Source organism: Salvelinus alpinus, chromosome 4 (assembly GCF_045679555.1).
Source record: "Salvelinus alpinus chromosome 4, SLU_Salpinus.1, whole genome shotgun sequence".
NCBI classification, from domain to species: Eukaryota; Metazoa; Chordata; class Actinopteri; order Salmoniformes; family Salmonidae; genus Salvelinus; species Salvelinus alpinus.
Window position 1 is genome coordinate 23,592,862 of NC_092089.1, and position 23,887 is coordinate 23,616,748.

At 45.6% G+C, this 23,887-nt stretch overlaps 1 protein-coding gene across 1 annotated transcript; it reads left to right on the forward strand.

The window, feature by feature from the left end:
- The first annotated feature begins 20,128 nt into the window (after window positions 1–20,128).
- scrt1b (scratch family zinc finger 1b) lies at window positions 20,129–23,593 on the forward strand. Its single transcript, XM_071396135.1, has 2 exons — window positions 20,129–20,456; window positions 21,263–23,593. The coding sequence occupies exons 1-2, from the start codon at window positions 20,342–20,344 to the stop codon at window positions 22,000–22,002; spliced, it is 855 nt and encodes a 284-aa protein (XP_071252236.1). The 5' UTR covers window positions 20,129–20,341; the 3' UTR covers window positions 22,003–23,593.
- The last annotated feature ends 294 nt before the right edge of the window (window positions 23,594–23,887 follow it).

Here is a 23,887-nt window from a genome sequence, read left to right on the forward strand (position 1 = left end):
ATCAGCCCTCTGATGACATCTCTTAGACCTACCCCTATCAGCCCTCTGATGACGTCTCTTAGACCTACCCCTATCAGCCCTCTGATTATGTCTCTTAGACCTACCCCTATCAGCCCTCTGATGGTGTCTCTGGTGAGCTCCACTGTTACAGTATGATCACTGCAGTTTAGTAGGTTTAAATCTGTCAACAGCCGCAAACACCCCCCCCCCCCACACAGACACACAAACACACACATACACACAGGCACAAACAAAACCATACACACCCACACAAACAAACACGCTAACGTCACAGGAATGCATACATACAACACACCAGGAGCTCCTGGTGCTATGTGGTCATTCAGCTGCAATAAGGATTACCTGTGTGTGTGTGTGTGTGTGTGTGTGTGTGTGTGTGTGTGTGTGTGTGTGTGTGTGTGTGTGTGTGTGTGTGTGTGTGTGTGTGTGTGTGTGTGTGTGTGTGTGTGTGTGTGTGTGTGTGTGTGTGAGAGCTTCCCTCTGGAGAGCCTGCAGCCGAGCTGGCAGCATAAACCAGTAAACCAGGTTCTCTGTTCGTTCCATGCAGACAGTAAACCAGGATATCTGTTGGTTCCATACAGACAGTAAACCAGGATATCTGTTGGTTCCATACAGACAGTAAACCAGGATATCTGTTGGTTCCATACAGACAGTAAACCAGGATATCTGTTGGTTCCATACATACAGTAAACCAGGATATGTGTTGGTTCCATACAGACAGTAAACCAGGATATCTGTTGGTTCCATACAGACAGTAAACCAGGATATCTGTTGGTTCCATACAGACAGTAAACCAGGATATCTGTTGGTTCCATACAGACAGTAAACCAGGATATCTGTTCATTCCATACAGACAGTAAACCAGGATATCTGTTGGTTCCATACAGACAGTAAACCAGGATATCTGTTGGTTCCATACAGACAGTAAACCAGGATATCTGTTCATTCCATACAGACAGGAAGGCCGTGTTCGGGTAGTGCAGCTCTGTTAACTGATTTCACACAGAGAGAGAAGACTCCACTACTTGGAAAAGGATCATACGTGGCCTCAGCTGGAGTTCTGGCTGTTGATCTGAAAATTAAAGAAAGTATTATCCATGGGTCCTTCAGCGCGGCGGTGAACTGAACTAAGGAGGGTTGTAACAACAGGTTCAACAATGACTTCACAACTGTGGTGATAAATGTATTAGTTCAAACTTTTCTTCCCTGCAAAGTAAACAAGGCGTTTTTTGACTACAGAATGACAGTGATTTCTGTACAGACAATCATTACAGTGAGATATAAACAAAGCAAGCTTTGTGTACAGGACAGCAACCACAACAACCTACGCTGTTTATGTAAAAGACAGTGAATGTGTAGTGCCTCGGCACAGAGTAGTATTGTGATAAATCACGAGGACAAAATAATCAATCTTTTGATGTTACAATAACTCTATTTTCATACTGTGCCACACTATAGTGAAGGACATAGAACACATCCAAAACGGGACCCTATTCCCTATCTAGTGCACTACTTTTGACCAGAGCCTTACGGACCCTGGTTAAAATAATGTACTATATAGTGAATAGGGTGCTATTTGGGATGCAGCCATAGTTTTTTGAGAAACAACTTGATCAGGTCTTATATTACACACTCATGCTGCATGACCCTCCAGTTTCTGTAGACTAGGTTTCTGTTCACCAAAGGTCATGCTGCAAGACCCTCCAGTTCCTGTACAGTAAGTTTCTGTTCACCAAAGGTCACGCTGCAAGACCCTCCAGTTCCTGTACAGTAAGTTTCTGTTCACCAAAGGTCATGCTGCATGACCCTCCAGTTTCTGTAGACTAGGTTTCTGTTCACCAAAGGTCACGCTGCAAGACCCTCCAGTTCCTGTACAGTAAGTTTCTGTTCACCAAAGGTCATGCTGCAAGACCCTCCAGTTCCTGTACAGTAGGTTTCTGTTCACCAAAGGTCACGCTGCAAGACCCTCCAGTTCCTGTTCAGTAGGTTTCTGTTCACCAAAGGTCATGCTGCAAGACCCTCCAGTTCCTGTACAGTAGGTTTCTGTTCACCAAAGGTCATGCTGCAAGACACTCCAGTTCCTGTACAGTAGGTTTCTGTTCACCAAAGGTCAAGCTGCAAGACACTCCAGTTCCTGTACAGTAGGTTTCTGTTCACCAAAGGTCACGCTGCAACACCCTCCAGTTCCTGTACAGTAGGTTTCTGTTCACCAAAGGTCACGCTGCAAGAACATCCAGTTCCTGTACAGTAGGTTTCTGTTCACCAAAGGTCACGCTGCAAGACCCTCCAGTTCCTGTACAGTAGGTTTCTGTTCACCAAAGGTCACGCTGCAAGACCCTTCAGATCCTGTACAGTAGGTTTCTGTTCACCAAAGGTGATGCTGCAAGACCCTCCAGTTCCTGTAGACTAGGTTTCTGTTCACCAAAGGTCATGCTGCAAGACCCTCCAGTTTCTGTACAGTAGGTTTCTGTTCACCAAAGGTCACGCTGCAAGACCCTCCAGTTTCTGTACAGTAGGTTTCTGTTCACCAAAGGTGACGCTGCAAGACCCTCCAGTTCCTGTAGACTAGGTTTCTGTTCACCAAAGGTCATGCTGCAAGACCCTCCAGTTCCTGTACAGTAGGTTTCTGTTTACTAAAGGTCACGCTGCAAGACCCTCCAGTTCCTGTAGACTAGGTTTCTGTTCACCAAAGGTCAAGCTGCAAGACCCTCCAGTTCCTGTAGACTAGGTTTCTGTTCACCAAAGGTCACGCTGCAAGACCCTCCAGTTTCTGTAGACTAGGTTTCTGTTCACCAAAGGTCACGCTGCAAGACCCTCCAGTTCCTGTACAGTAGGTTTCTGTTCACCAAAGGTCATGCTGCATGACCCTCCAGTTTCTGTAGACTCGGTTTCTGTTCACCAAAGGTCATGCTGCAAGACACTCCAGTTCCTGTACAGTAGGTTTCTGTTCACCAAAGGTCAAGCTGCAAGACACTCCAGTTCCTGTACAGTAGGTTTCTGTTCACCAAAGGTCACGCTGCAACACCCTCCAGTTCCTGTACAGTAGGTTTCTGTTCACCAAAGGTCACGCTGCAAGAACATCCAGTTCCTGTACAGTAGGTTTCTGTTCACCAAAGGTCACGCTGCAAGACCCTCCAGTTCCTGTACAGTAGGTTTCTGTTCACCAAAGGTCACGCTGCAAGACCCTTCAGATCCTGTACAGTAGGTTTCTGTTCACCAAAGGTGATGCTGCAAGATCCTCCAGTTCCTGTAGACTAGGTTTCTGTTCACCAAAGGTCAAGCTGCAAGACCCTCCAGTTCCTGTAGACTAGGTTTCTGTTCACCAAAGGTCACGCTGCAAGACCCTCCAGTTTCTGTACAGTAGGTTTCTGTTCACCAAAGGTCACGCTGCAAGACCCTCCAGTTCCTGTAGACTAGGTTTCTGTTCACCAAAGGTCACGCTGCAAGACCCTCCAGTTCCTGTACAGTAGGTTTCTGTTTACTAAAGGTCACGCTGCAAGACCCTCCAGTTCCTGTAGACTAGGTTTCTGTTCACCAAAGGTCAAGCTGCAAGACCCTCCAGTTCCTGTAGACTAGGTTTCTGTTCACCAAAGGTCACGCTGCAAGACCCTCTAGTTTCTGTAGACTAGGTTTCTGTTCACCAAAGGTCACGCTGCAAGACCCTCCAGTTTCTGTAGACTAGGTTTCTGTTCACCAAAGGTCACGCTGCAAGACCCTCCAGTTCCTGTACAGTAGGTTTCTGTTCACCAAAGGTCATGCTGCATGACCCTCCAGTTTCTGTAGACTCGGTTTCTGTTCACCAAAGGTCATGCTGCAAGACCCTCCAGTTCCTGTACAGTAGGTTTCTGTTCACCAAAGGTCATGCTGCAAGACACTCCAGTTCCTGTACAGTAGGTTTCTGTTCACCAAAGGTCACGCTGCAAGACCCTCCAGTTCCTGTACAGTAGGTTTCTGTTCACCAAAGGTCGCGCTGCAAGACCCTCCAGTTCCTGTACAGTAGGTTTCTGTTCACCAAAGGTCATGCTGCAAGACCCTCCAGTTCCTGTACAGTAGGTTTCTGTTCACCAAAGGTCGCGCTGCAAGACCCTCCAGTTCCTGTACAGTAGGTTTCTGTTCACCAAAGGTCATGCTGCAAGACACTCCAGTTCCTGTAGACTAGGTTTCTGTTCACCAAAGGTCACGCTGCAAGACCCTCCAGTTCCTGTACAGTAGTTTCTGTTCACCAAAGGTCACGCTGCAAGACCCTCCAGTTCCTGTAGACTAGGTTTCTGTTCACCAAAGGTCACGCTGCAAGACCCTCCAGTTCCTGTAGACTAGGTTTCTGTTCACCAAAGGTCACGCTGCAAGACCCTCCAGTTCCTGTACAGTAGGTTTCTGTTCACTAAAGGTCATGCTGCAAGACCCTCCAGTTCCTGTAGACTAGGTTTCTGTTCACCAAAGGTCATACTGCAAGACCCTCCAGTTCCTGTAGACTAGGTTTCTGTTCACCAAAGGTCACGCTGCAAGACCCTCCAGTTTCTGTAGACTAGGTTTCTGTTCACCATAGGTCACGCTGCAAGACCCTCCAGTTTCTGTAGACTAGGTTTCTGTTCACCAAAGGTCACGCTGCAAGACCCTCCAGTTCCTGTACAGTAGGTTTCTGTTCACCAAAGGTCATGCTGCATGACCCTCCAGTTTCTGTAGACTCGGTTTCTGTTCACCAAAGGTCATGCTGCAAGACCCTCCAGTTCCTGTACAGTAGGTTTCTGTTCACCAAAGGTCATGCTGCAAGACACTCCAGTTCCTGTACAGTAGGTTTCTGTTCACCAAAGGTCACGCTGCAAGACCCTCCAGTTCCTGTACAGTAGTTTCTGTTCACCAAAGGTCACGCTGCAAGACCCTCCAGTTCCTGTACAGTAGTTTCTGTTCACCAAAGGTCACGCTGCAAGACCCTCCAGTTCCTGTAGACTAGGTTTCTGTTCACCAAAGGTCATGCTGCAAGACCCTCCAGTTCCTGTACAGTAGGTTTTTGTTCACCAAAGGTCATGCTGCAAGACCCGTCAGTTTCTGTACAGTAGGTTTCTGTTCACCAAAGGTCACGCTGCAAGACCCTCCAGTTTCTGTAGACTATGTTTCTGTTCACCAAACGTCATGCTGCAAGACCCTCCAGTTTCTGTAGACTAGGTTTCTGTTCACCAAACTTCATGCTGCAAGACCCTCCAGTTCCTGTCGACTAGGTTTCTGTTCACTAAAGGTCACGCTGCAAGCCGCTCCAGTAGGATTCTTCTCATCAAAGGTCAGAAGTCCAGAAACATAAAGGAGGGAACTTGTGTTTGTGGTGACAGAGGGGCTTTCTTTATAAATGTGAGATTGTTCATTAGCCACAGCAGATACATTGAGACAGTCTATCTAGAGTAATTAATCACTCTGTCAAGGCATTGCAGTCATTTACATATTGCTGGCAGGCTGCATACTGTATGTCTAATGGAACGTGTGTGTGTGTGTGTGTGTGTGTGTGTGTGTGTGTGTGTGTGTGTGTGTGTGTGTGTGTGTGTGTGTGTGTGTGTGTGTGTGTGTGTGTGTGTGTGTGTGTGTGTGTGTGTGTGTGTGTGTGTGTGTGTGTGCCAGACACACTGAGTCACCTGCACCATCTGGAGAAGAAGGCGTTGGGTCTGAGCATGTTGGAGCTCCAAGGGGGGCCTTCACAACACCCCGCCTCCTCATCCCTCCGCAAGCAGCCCAGCCCTCATTACCCACACATGGATGTGTGTGGTCATTTGTCATGTTAATCACTGTTTTCATCTTGCACCTGATTTCCTTCTAGAATTCCATCAACTGGTATGGAGCCTTACTGTATGTGTCCAATACACCTGATCTGAGAGTCAGGATGGTCTGTTTGTTTCCACGTTACCTTGATCTGACAATAGACTCTCTACTCTGTACCATGTTACCTTGATCTGACAATAGACTCTCTACTCTGTACCATGTTACCTTGATCTGACAATAGACTCTCTACTCTGTACCATGTTACCTTGATCTGACAATATACTCTCTACTCTGTACCATGTTACCTTGATCTGACAATAGACTCTTTACTCTGTACCATGTTACCTTGATCTGACAATAGACTCTTTACTCTGTACCATGTTACCTTGATCTGACAATAGACTCTCTACTCTGTATCATGTTACCTTGATCTGACAATAGACTCTCTACTCTGTACCATGTTACCTTGATCTGACAATATACTCTCTACTCTGTACCATGTTACCTTGATCTGACAATAGACTCTCTACTCTGTATCATGTTACCTTGATCTGACAATAGACTCTCTACTCTGTACCATGTTACCTTGATCTGACAATAGACTCTTTACTCTGTACCATGTTACCTTGATCTGACAATAGACTCTCTACTCTGTACCATGTTACCTTGATCTGACAATAGACTCTCTACTCTGTACCATGTTACCTTGATCTGACAATAGACTCTCTACTCTGTACCATGTTACCTTGATCTGACAATAGACTCTTTACTCTGTACCATGTTACCTTGATCTGACAATAGACTCTCTACTCTGTACCATGTTACCTTGATCTGACAATAGACTCTCTACTCTGTACCATGTTACCTTGATCTGACAATAGACTCTCTACTCTGTACCATGTTACCTTGATCTGACAATAGACTCTCTACTCTGTACCATTCCATAGCAGCTATGTTCTGGGACAAGTCAAAAATCTATTTACTATACAGGTGGTATAAGTCTTGAAAAATCCACACTTAAAATCAAAGAAAAAGAAAGGTCCAAAAAGATGTAAGATGTAACTCTAAATTGTTCAGGACAGATGAGGAAACAAAAAGTAGAATAAGAGATCCTACTGTTGTAGTGGTGCTGTGCTCCTCCCTCCCCGTCCACAGTCTGTCTTTATTAACTACCAACTGCCCATCTCTTGTTACCCTTGATGTGATGATTTGTTCTCATAAGATAGTCATCAAAGAGCAAGTCCACAGTGATAAGCCGTCCAGACCAGCCCTGCTATCCATCTCAGACAGTGGGGTTATCTGTAGGCCAGCGAAGCCTCCTCATCCCTCTCCATCTGATCTCAGACTCCTGACATTGATAGACTCTATTCCACATTTAATGGATAATGACATTGTTGTCCCCCACAAAGCTTCAGAGCACCAGGTTGTGGCCCAAATGCCCCCTATTCCCTATATAGTGCACTGTTTTTTTTATCAGGACCCATAGTAGTCTGGTCAAAAGTAGTGCACTATGTAGGGAATAGGGTGCCATTTGGGACACAGCCTCAAAGAGACAAGCCAAGGAGCCGGGCGCCGGTTGGACTCACTGAGTAGAGAGCTGTTCAAACATGACCACCCTCACTACCTACCATTCAGACTGTTAGGAGAAGACCTCCTAAATCATTTGTCCACTGAATATCTTTTACGAACATTAGAAAAAATGTTATGAGTGCGGTGAGGGTGGGCGAGAGGAGAGTTGAGAAGAGCACAGGTTTGGAGTGGAAAGGAGGATGGAAGGGGAGGACTAACAGAACAGGTTTGGAGTGGAAAGGAGGATGGAAGGTAAGGACTAACAGAACAGGTTTGGAGTGGAAAGGAGGATGGAAGGGGAGGACTAACAGAACAGGTTTGGAGTGGAAAGGAGGATGGAAGGGGAGGACTAATAGAACAGGTTTGGAGTGGAAAGGAGGATGGAAGGTAAGGACTAACAGAACAGGTTTGGAGTGGAAAGGAGGATGGAAGGTAAGGACTAACAGAACAGGTTTGGAGTAGAAAGGAGGATGGAAGGGGAGGACTAATAGAACAGGTTTGGATTGGAAAGGAGGATGGAAGGTAAGGACTAACAGAACAGGTTTGGAGTGGAAAGGAGGATGGGAGGTAAGGATTAACAGAACAGGTTTGGAGTGGAAAGGAGGATGGAAGGTAAGGACTAACAGAACAGGTTTGGAGTGGAAAGGAGGATGGAAGGGAAGGACTAACAGAACAGGTTTGGAGTGGAAAGGAGGATGGAAGGGAAGGACTAACAGAACAGGTTTGGAGTGGAAAGGAGGATGGAAGGGGAGGACTAACAGAATCTCACATGGTGCTGTGCCGTCGTCCTGAGGTGCTGAGAGATGCTATAGGGCTGCAGGACAGGCCAATTGGAAAGACAGCAGCGGAGCTGTGACAGATTGTAGTCCTCTCTTCTACCAACAGTACCTCCCTCCTCACCACTGGCCACACAGCAACTACCTCCCTCCTCACCACTGGCCACACAGCAACTACCTCCCTCCTCACCACTGGCCACGCAGCAACTACCTCCCTCCTCACCACTGGCCACACAGCAACTACCTCCCTCCTCACCACTGGCCACACAGCAACTACCTCCCTCCTCACCACTGGCCACACAGCAACTACCTCCCTCCTCACCACTGGCCACACAGCAACTACCTCCCTCCTCACCACTGGCCACGCAGCAACGACCTCCCTCCTCACCACTGGCCACGCAGCAACTACCTCCCCCCTCACCACTGGCCACACAGCAACTACCTCCCCCCTCACCACTGGCCACGCAGCAACTACCTCCCTCCTCACCACTGGCCACGCAGCAACTACCTCCCTCCTCACCACTGGCCACGCAGCAACTACCTCCCTCCTCACCACTGGCCACGCAGCAACTACCTCCCTCCTCACCACTGGCCACACAGCAACTACCTCCCTCCTCACCACTGGCCACACAGCAACTACCTCCCTCCTCACCACTGGCCACGCAGCAACTACCTCCCTCCTCACCACTGGCCACACAGCAACTACCTCCCTCCTCACCACTGGCCACGCAGCAACTACCTCCCTCCTCACCACTGGCCACACAGAAACTACCTCCCTCCTCACCACTGGCCACGCAGAAACTACCTCCCTCCTCACCACTGGCCACGCAGCAACTACCTCCCTCCTCACCACTGGCCACACAGCAACTATCCTGCTATGTGTGGTTGCTGCAAAGTACAGATAGTTCAACACACACATACACACACACATGCGCACACACACACACAAACACGACACAAACAACACATACAGCTAGTCATAGATATTCACTGAATGGATATTCCTGAAGGCTGTAACATTAAAATTAGTTGTTTTCTCCTGTAACAGGGTTGAAATGGGATTGTTCCATTTCCTGGGTACATCTGCATGTGAATGCAACAGAGGGCTATTGTTCTGTTCTCAGTGAGAGGATATCTCTAAACAGCCCCCCCCCCCCCACCCCAGTGGCCCAGCAGGCCACAAAACTGTGTATCCCAGCCAGGCTAAATCATCCTCTGTACAGTATTCATGCTGGAGAATAGTGGCTACGCACATGCACGCACACACACGCACGCACGCGCACATGCACGCAGACACATGCACACACACACACACACACACATACCCATGATACACATGCTAATCTGACCAATTCCCCTGACCACATGGTCTTTGTACCAGGGGTTAGTGTTCCCTGGTGAACGTGTGTATTCTCAGCTTAACATCAGCCATTCCTCATTTATCTCACCTTCATTATACAGTCTGTCTGACATAACGTCCTGCTTGTCTTTGCAGCCTTCCGACCCATCTCAGTCGTTGACATTAGTAAATGTCATTCAAACATGTTTAACAGTCGTCGTCTAATTTGAATTGAATAGTCGGGCATCAAGTTGAAGACAAAGATTATACTGAACAGTAAAACAGTCTAACACTAAAAGCAGTCATTTCATATGCACTGAGCAAAGTTCAACAATGACTGGTAGTGTATCGTGCACTAACAGCACTACTTTGCAAACAGAGTAAGCTAGGTAGGGCAGTGTCCCAAATGGCACCCTATTCCCTATATAGTGCACTACTTTTAACCAGGGCCCATATGGCTCCGGTCACAAGTAGTGCAATATGGCTGCATTTACACAGGCAGCCCAATTCTGTTATATTTTTTTTCACTAATTGATCTTCTGACCAATCAGATCAGCTCTAAAAAAATATATGATGTGAAAAGATCCGATGTGATTGGTCAAAACACCAATTAGTAAAAAAAACAGATATCAGAATAGGGCTGCTTGTGAAAACACAGCCTATGTAGGGAATAGTGTGCCATTTGGGACTACAGATAGGTCTGTGTGATTTATTAAGTAATTGACTATTGGAGTCTGATGACACTGATGATCTCAGTGTGAATCCATTGAGTCTGGGGTGAAGAGATCCACGGGAACTCTAAACCAACTCTCAATTACACAACTATTTCAAACAAAGTGTCCAATTACCAACACTCCTCCAGCTAACTCTTCACACAGCCAAGCAGCAAACGCTGGCTTTCACACCTCTCTTCTTTCCTCCCTTCTCAGGGGCACAAAGTGAAACAGGGGAAAGAGAGAGAGGGGGGGGGGGAGAGAGAGAGAGGGGGAAGGAGAGAGAGAGCGGGAGAGAGTGAGAGGGAAGGAGAAAGAGAGAAAGAGAGAGAGAAAGAGAGAGAGAGAGAGAGAGAGAGAGAGGGAAGGAGAGATAGAGAAAGAGAGAGAGAGAAAGAGAAGGAGCGAGAGAGAGAGCGAAGGAAAGAGAGAGGAGAGAGAAAGAGAGAGAGAAGATATGTAAATACATTTATAGAGTGGATTGAAGGACTAAATAGACACAAATCTAACAACATTTGCATAACGTGGCTTTTGTCCCCAAAATCTTTGTGTCCGTTCCAAATGGCACCCTATTCCCTTTATAGTCCCTATGGGCCCTGGTCAAAAGGAGTACACTATATAGGAAATAGGGGCCATTTGGGACGCATATATTAAGGTTTACATCTAATTAGGTTCCCAGACTGGCTGGCTGGGCCTGGGTCGTGAGATAACGGGCGTCTGGTAGCAGTAACCTTCTATCGGTGGACTGAACGCCCAGGCTGGTCCCACAGCTCCTCTGGGAACACTTATGACAAATAAGATTCATGTTTTCCCCCAGTCCCCATGCAGTCCCGAGGCTCATGTGACTGTCCCAAATGACACCCTTAATTCCCTTTAAAGGCCACTACTTTTGACCTGGGCCCATAGGGAATAGGGTGCCATTTGAGACGAATCCACAGTCACAGGCTGATCACACGGATAGTTAGGCCAGCGAGGTGATTTTCTCATGAGAGGCCAAGTGTGGCACTAAAAGGCTCCAGGCAGCCAGGCAGGAGAGGAGAGAAAGGCCAGGCTGGACCGGACACATGGGCAGCGGGCTGAGCCAACTGGCCCTCTGGTCCCTCTGGTCCCCAGGGAGCTCCAAACAGGAAGGCCAAATGGTCAAGGCTGGGGTCAAAGGGTCAGGAAAATCCCACAGAGAGAGAGAGGAAGGCTTTTTGAGTGAGCGTGTTGGTTGGAAAGAAATACACTTGATGTTGACTTCATGTTTTCACCTTATAGACTGGGTTAGCTGTTGCACAACCTCTTGCAGTGGTTATGGTAGTTTCTGGTAAATGTAATCCAAAAATGGACATTGATCATCAATACGCCCCTTGCATAACTCTTTGCGTTTTGTGTTTGCCCATATATTTAAATAACCAACTCAGTGGCCTTGTGGTTAGTGTCCACCCTGAGATTGGAAGGTTGTGAGTTTGATCCCTAGCTGAGTCATACCTAAAATTGGGACCTGATGTGTCTCTGCTTGGTACTCAGCATTAAGGAGATAGATTGGTGGTTCGGCCCTGCACTAGACTAGTGTCCTGTCCAGGAAGTGTACTGGTACATCAAGCTGCCTCACTGCAGTAACAGGAGATAGACTAGTGTCCTGTCCAGGAAGTGTACTGGTACATCAAGCTGCCTCACTACAGTAACAGGAGATAGACTAGTGTCCTGTCCAGGAAGTGTACTGGTACATCAAGCTGTCTCACTACAGAAACAGGAGATAGACTAGTGTCCTGTCCAGGAAGTGTACTGGTACGTCAACCAGCCTCACTACAGAAACAGGAGATAGATTAGTGTCCTGTCCAGGAAATGTACTGGTACATCAAGCTGCCTCACTACAGAAACAGGAGATAGACTAGTGTCCTGTCCAGGAAGTGTACTGGTACATCAAGCTGTCTCACTACAGAAACAGGAGATAGACTAGTGTCCTGTCCAGGAAGTGTACTGGTACATCAAGCAGCCTCACTACAGAAACAGGAGATAGATTAGTGTCCTGTCCAGGAAGTGTACTGGTACATCAAGCTGCCTCACTACAGAAACAGGAGATAGACTAGTGTCCTGTCCAGGAAGTGTACTGGTACATCAAGCTGCCTCACTACAGAAACAGGAGATAGACTAGTGTCCTGTCCAGGAGGTGTACTGGTACATCAAACTGCCTCACTACAGAAACAGGAGATAGACTAGTGTCCTGTCCAGGAGGTGTACTGGTACATCAAGCTGCCTCACTACAGAAACAGGAGATAGACTAGTGTCCTGTCTAGGAGGTGTACTGGTACATCAAGCTGCCTCACTACAGGAACAGGAGATAGACTAGTGTCCTGTCCAGGAAGTGTACTGGTACATCAAGCTGTCTCACTACAGAAACAGGAGTTCTGCTCCTATGAGCCAAGGCTTGTGCAAGGCTACTTACTTCCATGTTTAAAGGGGACATCTGAAGTGACTGTACAACCTATTGATTGGTATATTCTGCAAAATAACATGTTCAGTAAAGTGTCTAGTATGTGCTGATAAAATACGTTTTCACTGAGACAATGCAATCCCCATTAGTACAGTTCATACCATTTTTACTTGAGAGATGTTCCTCACACTTGTTTTTCTGTCGGGTAATAACATATCATGGATGTTTAAAGCACAAAATAGAATGGAATATTTACACAGCCATTACACATCTATCATTTTTACTTCAGTTCCTGTATGCATATGCCATATAACAGCGACAGCCAATTTAAAAACTGCAGGTTGCCGAATCCTTTACAAATTATAGCTTTGAAACCCTGCAGCAATACAGCAATTTGACCAGCTCTTCTCCTGGGCTTTGTGAGTCTCCGAGCTGAGCTAGTCTCATGAACAAAACAATAAACATGTTTTTTTATGAACTGAGAAAGTAGAAATATATATGTTTATTCCCAAATACAGGTGCAAGCCACCAGTAGAACGATGTTCTTTCACCTATATAAGGGCACAAGGCGAGACCCAGATGCAGACACGGGAGGCAGATGGTGTGAGTCTTGATATTTATTAAACAATCCAAGAATGGTCGTGGACAGGCTAAAGGTCAAAACCAGTTCAGGATCCAGGAGGTACAGAGTGGCAGGCAGGCTCGAGGTCAGGGCAGGCAGAAATAGTCAGGCAGGCGGGTACGGAGTCCAGAAAACAGGCAAGGGTCAAAAACCAGGAGGACTAGCAAAAGAGAATAGAAGCAGGAGTACGGGAAAAACACAGGTTGACTTGAAAAACATACAAGACGAACTGGCACAGAGAGACAGGAAACACAGGGATATATACACCAGGGAAAATAAGCGACACCTGGAGGGGGTGGAGACAATCACAAGAACAGGTGAAACTGATCAGGGTGTGACAACCTAAGGTGTCATAGCAACAACATTATAGAGAGGCTCTTCCACTTTTATTTCCAAGGCTGAAACACATCTACGTCCCACGTGGCACCCTATTCCCTATATAGTGCACTACTTTGTACTATTTTTTGTGCCATTTGAGACGTAGTCATACACTTAAGTACGACAGTGAACAGAGTACAGAGACGGCCTTTTACAATAGGGCACAACTGATCTGAATGTTCCGGTACGTTACAAATCATAGGCTGAGACTGAAAGACAACTCCTTACTCCTTACGGTGCCATTAAAAATAGTTGCAAGAACTGCAAATCGGACCAAAGGTTAAGGCTCAGAAATTCCTCTTCTGTCTTTATAATATAAAAAGGTATTGGTCCATTAAAAGCAGCCATATGGAAGGTTCATGGTCAGTACAGGACTCAAGGATTCTCAGAAGTTCTATGTATAGTTGATATACCATGTGCCATTAGAAAAAACGCCATCAATCAACTTTAATATCTCTAACAAATACAACCTTCCTCACTTTCGTCCCAGCTAATGCTCCTTTGGGGGTAAGCTTCAGGTATGTCCGTTGAAATAACAGCAGTGAAATGGGTATGATTGTGGTGTTCAGTTGATTTCTACAGTACATACGACCCACAGTGTAACGTACCTCACAGAGACAACAGCATTCTGCTGGATGGCGCTCAACAGAGATGCCTCAGGGCAAACAACACACAGTTGCATTGTGTGTGTGTGTGTGTGTGTGTGTGTGTGTGTGTGTGTGTGTGTGTGTGTGTGTGTGTGTGTGTGTGTGTGTGCGTGCGTGCGTGCGTGCGTGCGTGCGTGCGTGCGTGCGTGCGTGCGTGCGTGTGTGCGTGTGTGAAAACCCTGCATATAATGTCCTACCACATCCATTCAGATGCTCCTTGGTGCGGCAGGTAGCCTAGCGGTTAAGAGCGTTGGGCTAGTAACTGAAATGTCGCTGGTTTGAATCCCCGAGCCGACTAGGTGAGAAATCTTGCCCTTGAGCAAGGCACTTAACCCTAATTACTCCTGTAAGTCGCTCTGGATAAGAGCATCTGCTAAATGACACAAACGTAAATGCCCTTTCAGTTGAAGACATAATAATAATAATAATGATATGACCAGGACTGGGCCCATACTGCAGATAATAAAAATATGACTAGGACTGGGCCCATACTGTAGATGATAATGATATGACCAGGACTGGGCCCATACTGCAGATAATAATGATATGACCAGGACTGGGCCCATACTGTAGATAATAATGATATGACTAGGACTGGGCCCATACTGCAGATAATAATGATATGACCAGGACTGGGCCCATACTGCAGATAATAATGATATGACTAGGACTGGGCCCATACTGTAGATAATAATGATATGACTAGGACTGGGCCCATACTGTAGATAATAATGATATGACCAGGACTGGGCCCATACTGCAGATAATAATGATATGACTAGGACTGGGCCCATACTGCAGATAATAATGATATGACTAGGACTGGGCCCATACTGCAGATAATAATGATATGACCAGGACTGGGCCCATACTGCAGATAATAATGATATGACTAGGACTGGGCCCATACTGCAGATAATAATGATATGACCAGGACTGGGCCCATACTGCAGATAATAATGATATGACCAAGACTGGGCCCATACTGCAGATAATAATGATATGACCAGGACTGGGCCCATACTGCAGATAATAATGATATGACTAGGACTGGGCCCATACTGCAGATAATAATGATATGACCAGGACTGGGCCCATACTGCAGATAATAATGATATGACCAGGACTGGGCCCATACTGCAGATAATAATGATATGACCAGGACTGGGCCCATACTGCAGATAATAATGATATGACTAGGACTGGGCCCATACTGCAGATAATAATGATATGACCAGGACTGGGCCCATACTGCAGATAATAATGATATGACCAGGACTGGGCCCATACTGCAGATAATAATGATATGACCAGGACTGGGCCCATACTGCAGATAATAATGATATGACTAGGACTGGGCCCATACTGCAGATAATAATGATATGACCAGGACCCTACTGCTCCCACTCCCGCTTGGCTCTGACTGCACAGCGCCGGCCAGGCCAGGGACCAGAGAAATATGTATCCTTTTATCACATGTGACACATCAATGTTTGGGCTGTCTGTTGAAGCTAATGTTTTTTGCTCATCTTTTCCCCCCATCTCTTTCAAAATGATCAAAACTGTATTTGTTAGGGGGTCATATATTAGACTGACACATGTCAGCAATTCGTCTGCTTGGGCGTCTATATAGATGCAATCTCTGGGATTCACACAATTACCCAGGAGTGTGGGATGATGTATTGTCATACAGCAGCGGTCGGCAGCAGATGGCATCAGACCACACCTAGGACTCTACACGCAGTGTAAGAGAACACGCTGGAGGCCTGTTCCCCCTCAGGTCCTCCCAGACACAGCGTGATCCTGCCTCAGATTGTTCATTGCTGGAAACACCGGGGCGGCTCTACTAATTACCCAGCATCCCTTGCCATCCCTCACAGCCCTCCCTCACACTCAGTTTATCACAATTGCAAATGACCACATTCAACAGAGAGCTGTGTGTGTGTTTGTGAGTGTGTGCATGTATGTGTGTCTGTGTGTTTGTGTGGTTGCGTGTGTGTGTGTGCTTACACAGTGTTCTCAATCTTCCAGTGCACCATAAGTGTGTGCCCCCCCCCCCCCCCCCCCCCCCCCCCCCCACCCCCCCACTCCGCTTTTGTCAAATCTGGGACATTTTATCCGGGAGTTTGCAAATGCAGTGTGCATTATATTTCACTTGGAGTCATCAGAAAAAAAGGAGGGGGGAAGTGGGTAGATTTTTCTCTCCCAGTCCAGCATTTCTGTCTGTATATATATGCTGAGGTGCTTGATGAGAAGAGGCCTCAGCAATATTTGGTGTTATTGCGACAGCAGGCTGAGGGACAATATACAGCATTCTCCTTCATCTTTGAGTAATGCCGGCTGTTGCTTTCTTATGGGGGCTGAAGAAAAGCTGACTATTTCATCAATGAAAGCTGTTTTCCACCGTACTGTTCCTTGTCTTTAGTGGGTGGTTTCATTTTCAGGAGGTTTTAGTCTGTTTAGTCAGGGATGGAAATGATGAAGTGATTGGGAAATGTGATGTCTGTTGTGTAGCTATTCTCTATGTGGAAGACTGTGTGATTTGATACTTGTAAAACAGACTTGCCTTTCTTAATTGCCCCTGAGGGGATGAATAAAGTTGTATTGAATTTAACTTAATTTAATTGGATTGGTGACATTTCATATAGATCTGTAAACTGTGTAACTGCTTTAATTAAAGTTATTTAAAGGAAAGACAAAGCTTTAAAATGCTCTTTGTCTTGCTTTCTGATGAGACGGTTTCTTTGGGTTAAACGTTGTGACACCAATTATTTCCAATGGATCAAAGGGCTAGGACTCTCTAGAGAAGTATGTTTTTACAAAACAAAAACAAACTCCAACTAAGGTAAATGCTCCTTTTCTCCCTCTCCTCTCCCTTCTTCTCCCCATCCCTTCCCTTCCTCTCCTCTCCCCCACTCCCTACCTCTCCTCTCCCTACCTCTCCTCTCCCTTCTTCTCCCCCCCTTCCTCACTTCACCTCTCCTCTCCCTTCCTCTCCTCTCCCCCGCTTCCTTCCTTTCCTCTCCATTCCTCTCCTCTCCCCCTCTCCCTTCTTCTCCCACTCCCTTCCTCACTTCACCTCTCCTCTCCCCCTCTTCCTTCCTTTCCTCTCCATTCCTCTCCTCTCCCCCTCTCCCTTCTTCTCCCGCTCCCTTCCTCACTTCACCTCTCCTCTCCCTTCCTCTCCTCTCCCCCTCTTCCTTCCTTTCCTCTCCATTCCTCTCCTCTCCCCCTCTCCCTTCTTCTCCCCCTCCCTTCCTCACTTCACCTCTCCTCTCTCATCTTCTCTCTTCCCCCTCTCCCTTCCTCACCTCTCCCTTCTTCTCCCCCTCCCTTCCTCATTTCACCTCTCCTCTCCCTTCATCTCTTCTCCCCCTCTCACTTCCTCACGTCTTCTCTCCTCCCTCTCCCTTTCCTCACCTCTCCGCTCCACTCCCTTCCTCTCTTCTCCCTTCCTCACTTCTTCTCCCCCTCCCTTTCTCACTTCACCTCTCCTCTCTTCCTCTCCTCTTCTCTCCTCCTGTAACCCTAATCCTCATCCTCCTCTCCTCCCCACAGGCCTCTGTCCCCCCTCAGCCTCTCTCTCTCTGTGACAGGACATTCTCCATCTGCTTGCAGGCAGTGTGTGTACTGGGGAAGCAGCAGCAGCTGCAGAGCCTGCCTGCCTAGTCCCTTTCCTAGCCCCTCTCCTGCCTTCTGCCATCACACACACACACAGGCACCAGCTGGGCACCGTCACCATCCCCGCCACCTCAGCCTCCACTCCACTGCTAGGCCTGCCTGACTGTCACCTTCACATGTTACCTCACCTGACGGTGTCAATTAAAACTAACAATTCATCCCTAAAAAGGATTGAAGTGATATATTGTTTAAGAGTTTAGAGGAGCTTGCAGTAGCAGTACCAGAGGTGAGCTGCCAGAGCTGTACAGTATAAGTTTCAGCACACAAGTCACCAGTGATGTCATGTAGCCTGTAGTATAGATCTGAACTTTGCACTGATAGAATCCTAGAAAATGTGCTAATGATTATGTGTGGAATCACAGTACAACAAGCAGGTGAGCTTCAAAGAGCATCCTGTCTAGCGTGGAATCTACACATGGACCTAAACGCCTACAGGTAGTGATGTCTGCAGTGCAGCTGGTGAATGTACTCTTTAATTGGACATCCTTGAGCCTCTGAAGGTAACTGCTCATATGTTTCTTTTTGATTAGCGAAACCAGATGTTGAACAATACTAGACGGCTCCTTAAACTGCCCAGCTCTCCAAAGTAGGACATCATGCAAGTCCTGACAAACACACAGGTGTAACCTTTGGGGAAGTAGGCTTTAGTTAGGTTTAGGTTTAGTCAGGTGTAGGTTTAGTTAGGTGTAGGTTTAGTTAGGTTTAGGTTTAGTTATGTTTAGGTTTAGTCAGGTTTAGGTTTATGTTTAGTTAGGTGTAGGTTTAGTTAGGTGTAGGTTTAGTTAGGTTTAGGTTTAGTTAGGTTTAGGTTTAGTTAGGTTTAGGTTTAGTCAGGTGTAGGTTTAGTTAGGTGTAGGTTTAGTTAGGTGTAGGTTTAGTTAGGTTTAGGTTTAGTTAGGTTTAGGTTTAGTCAGGTGTAGGTTTAGTTAGGTGTAGGTTTAGGTTTAGTTAGGTTACTTAAATACAGTAGACATATATACAGTAGATGCGCATGGGCGTGACATCTAACCTATTATTTCCATCTAACATATTCATTCTATCAAACATATTCATTCTATCTAACATATTCATTCTATCTAACATATTAATTCTATCTAACATATTCATTCTATCTAACATATATACATATTTAATGGGTGGATAAGGAGACTACATTCTTCCAGTAAACCGGTGTGATCGCTTGAATAATGTAATGTATTTGCGATGTGCATATCACAAACCATGTGTCATTTTTTTGCTTTATTGGTTAGTGGTGCTGCTGTGTCACAATGCAAAGTCAGAATGAAAGCACCTGGGATATTTAGTGTTGAAGTTAACCATGAACCCATAATGATCATATGAACATGACAAGAGATACATTATTAATTGTCTAACAGTTGATTTCGTAGAGACCAAACGCCTGTAGGCTATACACCGTATGGTAATTGCGGTGTGAACAGTAGTTACAATTCTTCAAAGAAATGATATGTCATCATAAAATTGCAGGAGAATGTGCATGCATTGCAAAGCTGGAAAGAATCTCCATTCAAAACCGTGAGAAAGTGCTGAATAAAATGCAATGCGTTGCATGTAAGCAGGTGCGATGTAAGCCTAGTTTCAACTGATACAGAAAGACTTGAAATAAAACAATAATTTCCATTCTTATCTCCAAAGAACATGGTGGTGAGCTCCTTACAAATAAAATGAGATGGGAAGACGAGTAGCCGCCTATATAAATCATTCTATCCCAATGTTGCTCCCCAGAGATTTCTGAAGGATTAAATTAAGCACTTCCATTTCCATCTCCCACCTGATCGCAGCGCCGTATAAATCCCAACAGCTGATCAACTGTCTCCAGACACCAAGCACAGAACACAGAGAGAGGCTGCAGCAACAGTGAGAGAGAAAGAGAGAGAGAGAGAGAGAGAGAGAGAGAGAGAGAGAGAGAGAGAGAGAGAAGTGGAGCGGTGACGGTCCATCAACCTACATTATTATTTTTCAGCCAAATGTAAATAGACTACCAATCAGAGTTGGAAATAATTGGAAAGCAATAAATAACGCTGATAAGTGCTGCCCATTTTTTGTTGCACTCTTACATTACAGCAGCTTCTCTCGTGTTTTTTTGCATTCTCCTCTATTGGCACGCGGGAGAAAGAGGCGCACTCTGCAGGGTGCTTTCCGCTCGCTCCTCCGTCTTGCGCGAGCCTCTGAGAGGGAGCTATCCAGTGCTGAAGTTGCATTTCTTCCTTTCGCAAGACACGGCGTTGCAGGTAGAACAGAGAAACCTAAGCACTACGGGTTGGCTGGGGGTTTGTTTGACTGACTGGGTGTCTGATACTCTACGCAGCCAGGCATCCAAAGCTCAGCCTTAAATATCCAGCTCTACATTGGCGTTGCATGAGGACAGTAACCCTGCCCTGGACGGTTGTTGTTTCGGTGCAGCACCAGAAACATGCCAAGGTCTTTCCTGGTTAAAAAGGTGAAGCTTGATGATTTTTCATCCAGTGATTTTGAGAGTTCTTATGGACGATCCAGGACCAACCTCAGTCTACGGATTCACGATAAAGGTAAATATAAACATTATTTATAATTTGGAATGTTGATTATGTTATATATATTTTTGCTTATTATGCACGGTGTCTTTTTTTTGCCACGTTTGCACGTTTTTGCGCTGCATTCATGACTCAATCTGATTCCATTGTTATATTAGTTTTGACAAACACACCTACCTATACAGCTGTATGCTAATTCTAACCTGTATGTTTTGAAACAAACCAATTGAATGTGTAAATAGCCTATCGCACCTAGCCTACTCGGAGCATGGGGAGGAATGATGCTTGTGATGCTGATGCGAAACTTCTCCACAACCCACAAGTGTGCATCATATATCTGCACTTAGGCACCAGCATGTACACAAGAGATTGCATTGCACCTATATTACCCGTTATGCTTTGGAACACTGTTGTATCGCCCTATTATTTAGACATTATGTCAGTCAGAAGGCTGAATCATATTTCATGATGCTGTGTAAACTAGCCTATCCATCGCTTCAGACCGGCGGTATAATGTTGCCTAATCATCTCAGTAGGTTATGTTGTTAAATTATGTTTATTCTCACTGTGTGTAATTGGCAACTATAGGTTAACGCATAAAAGGGTCGTGCTTCCAGATAAATAAAAACGTTTTAGACTCGCCTAAAGCTGAATAAAGTGCACAGGACGCATAGGCTTTGGTGATAACGTGCTGTAGCCGATTTCAAGTGGAAAAGTGCTGCCTGTAGCTTGTTGCATCTATTAAGCAGACTGTTCCCACTTGAAGAATCCCCACGCGACAATGAGTAATTGAATTAAGATCTTGTTATTTTTCACACCAGGGTACATTAGTGACTACATCAGCCCGTCTGTCTACGATGGAGAAAGCGACGGTGCCATTAAAGTTCCCTCTCCGGAGCCACTCTACGATGGCATCCACAGCGACTACGGCGCCCCGGACTCAGACCAGCCTGACAGTCCGCAGTCGGACGTCACCTCCGGCTACATCAACGGGGACACCGCGGTGAGTGATTGCTACACGGTGGACGCGTTTTACATCACGGACGGAAGGTCACGGAGGAAAGTAATCAGCAGCCCCAGCAGCAGGAGCATACAGCGTCACACATGCAACGAATGTGGGAAAACGTACGCCACGTCTTCCAACCTGAGTAGGCATAAGCAGACCCACCGGAGCCTGGACAGCAAGATGGCCAAGAAGTGCGCAACCTGTGGGAAAGTGTACGTGTCCATGCCAGCAATGGCCATGCACCTGCTCACCCATGACCTCAAGCACAAGTGTGACATCTGTGCCAAAGCTTTCAGCAGACCTTGGCTACTGCAGGGCCACATGAGGTCACACACGGGCGAGAAGCCCTTTGGGTGTGCACACTGCGGAAAAGCGTTCGCAGACCGCTCCAACCTGCGCGCGCATATGCAGACTCACTCCGCTTTCAAGCATTTCAAATGCAAACGGTGCGACAAGACCTTCGCTCTCAAGTCCTACCTGAATAAGCACTACGAGTCCGCGTGCTTCAAAGGCGCGTTCTCGCCCTTGAGTCCTGATCTCGATGACTCTCCATGACGTCCACATTAAAAGTGCAGACAAAACATTATATTTTTGGTTGACTAATTCTGCCAAACCTTTCCTAAAATCCACCTCAACTTCCAGTGGAACCACAATAATAGCACAATTTTTCTGTATTCTCCTTGAAATCCACCCGAAGGAATTACTGATGATCTTCGCATGCACTTAAAAATCCTCTTCCTCCTCCAGTCACGTGGATAGAATATACCTTCCACCGCGCGTAAATATGAAATCATATATTTTGAAATTTCACGAAGATGACAATACTGGATTGCTCCAAACAAAAGTCGAACATTTTAATGTTGGATAATAATGTACTGCTGCAACTGACCATACTCTCCGTTGAGGTAAATGCCATTTATGTTTGTATTAATTAATTAATCTATTTATTTATTTATTTATCTATTTGTACATTAGGCTATTTATATGTATTTGTTTATATAGTATGTCTGACATATTGGTCTGTTTTTATTTGATACCACTACCTATTCTTTGCACTTTAATGTGTGAATTTGCCAACCTCTCATGAACAGGCCAAAGCGTTTGTCACTTATTCTTCGTTTACTACCATTTTAAATGATTGCATGCAGAAATGAAATCTATGCCAGTATCACAAAGCTTATGATTTTCTTCTTCTCCAAAATCTAGATAGTAGCTGTTGGCAATATTTCTGCTGAAGCCACATGACGAATTATAAAGCAATAATCACTTAATGCATGGTCTTTTTGAAAATGATTATGAACTATTACCTACTGTATAGCAGTTTTTAAAATCAGGTATGTTTTACTCCAGTACGCATCTATAGTCATACAAAAAAATACAACATCAGGGAAAATGCCAATGTAGTGTTAGTGAAACAACAAGAAAACAACCACGTCCTCTTTTCCTCTGACGTCATGCATTGCCTGCCTCTTATTTCAACAGTAGTGTTAGGACCGTTAGGACCGTTAGGACCGTTAGGACCGTAGGCTTGTAGTACTTCAGCTCCCAGCACCTCAGAACATGTATCCAAATCTACAGGGCACCCATTAAGGTCATACAAAGGTCAAACACCTTCTGGGTCCCCAATGGCACCCTATATTCTATATAGAGCCCTATGGGCCGTGGCCAAAACTAGTGCACTATGTAGGGAATAGGGAGTTATTTTGGGATGAAAAACACTGGAACCCACTATTGACTTAAGGTGGGCAAACTTTGCACTGCATCCACACTCAGCTTGATGGACAAGATGCCTTTCTTTAACCTCATTGGTGTGCCACAGATTTGTCTATAATAAAGCACTTCATTTACACCTTAAAAAGTAGCACAATGAACCTAGAGATTCAGGTAGAAAAAACAAGAACTCGTATTAGCTTGACCTCTGTTTTGTATTTCCAATAAAGAATGAATTAATAATAATTTATTGCAAGAGGCTTTGTAAATAATCCTTTGGATTGAACATTTTTACAGCTGTAAAGAATTAAACAAACCTTATTTCAGGAGATATCTGGAGGGAGGAAAATGTCCTTTCCAGTCAGTATTCAAATGATGTAAGCACAAGACACAACAAGGCATTGTCACTTCATAATAAAGAATAATATTAACAAAATCTCTTGTCTGTCTGTTAGTCACTTGTTTTTATTTGTTTGTATCAAATTTCACAATGTATACTATATCACCTTATTAGCCTAAAGTATATCTTCAAGCATTTGAATCAAAAGTTGAAAGATAATCCTCAGAGTAAAGCATGTCTTCACCATCCTATAGGAAACAGTGCTGTACATGACCTTGTGTTTTAATCATCATCCTTACTACTGTACTGCTCAGAGAGAGAGGGAGAAAGAGAGAGAGAGGGGGAGAGAGAGAGGGGGAGAGAGGAGGGGGGAAGAGAGAGAAAGAGGGG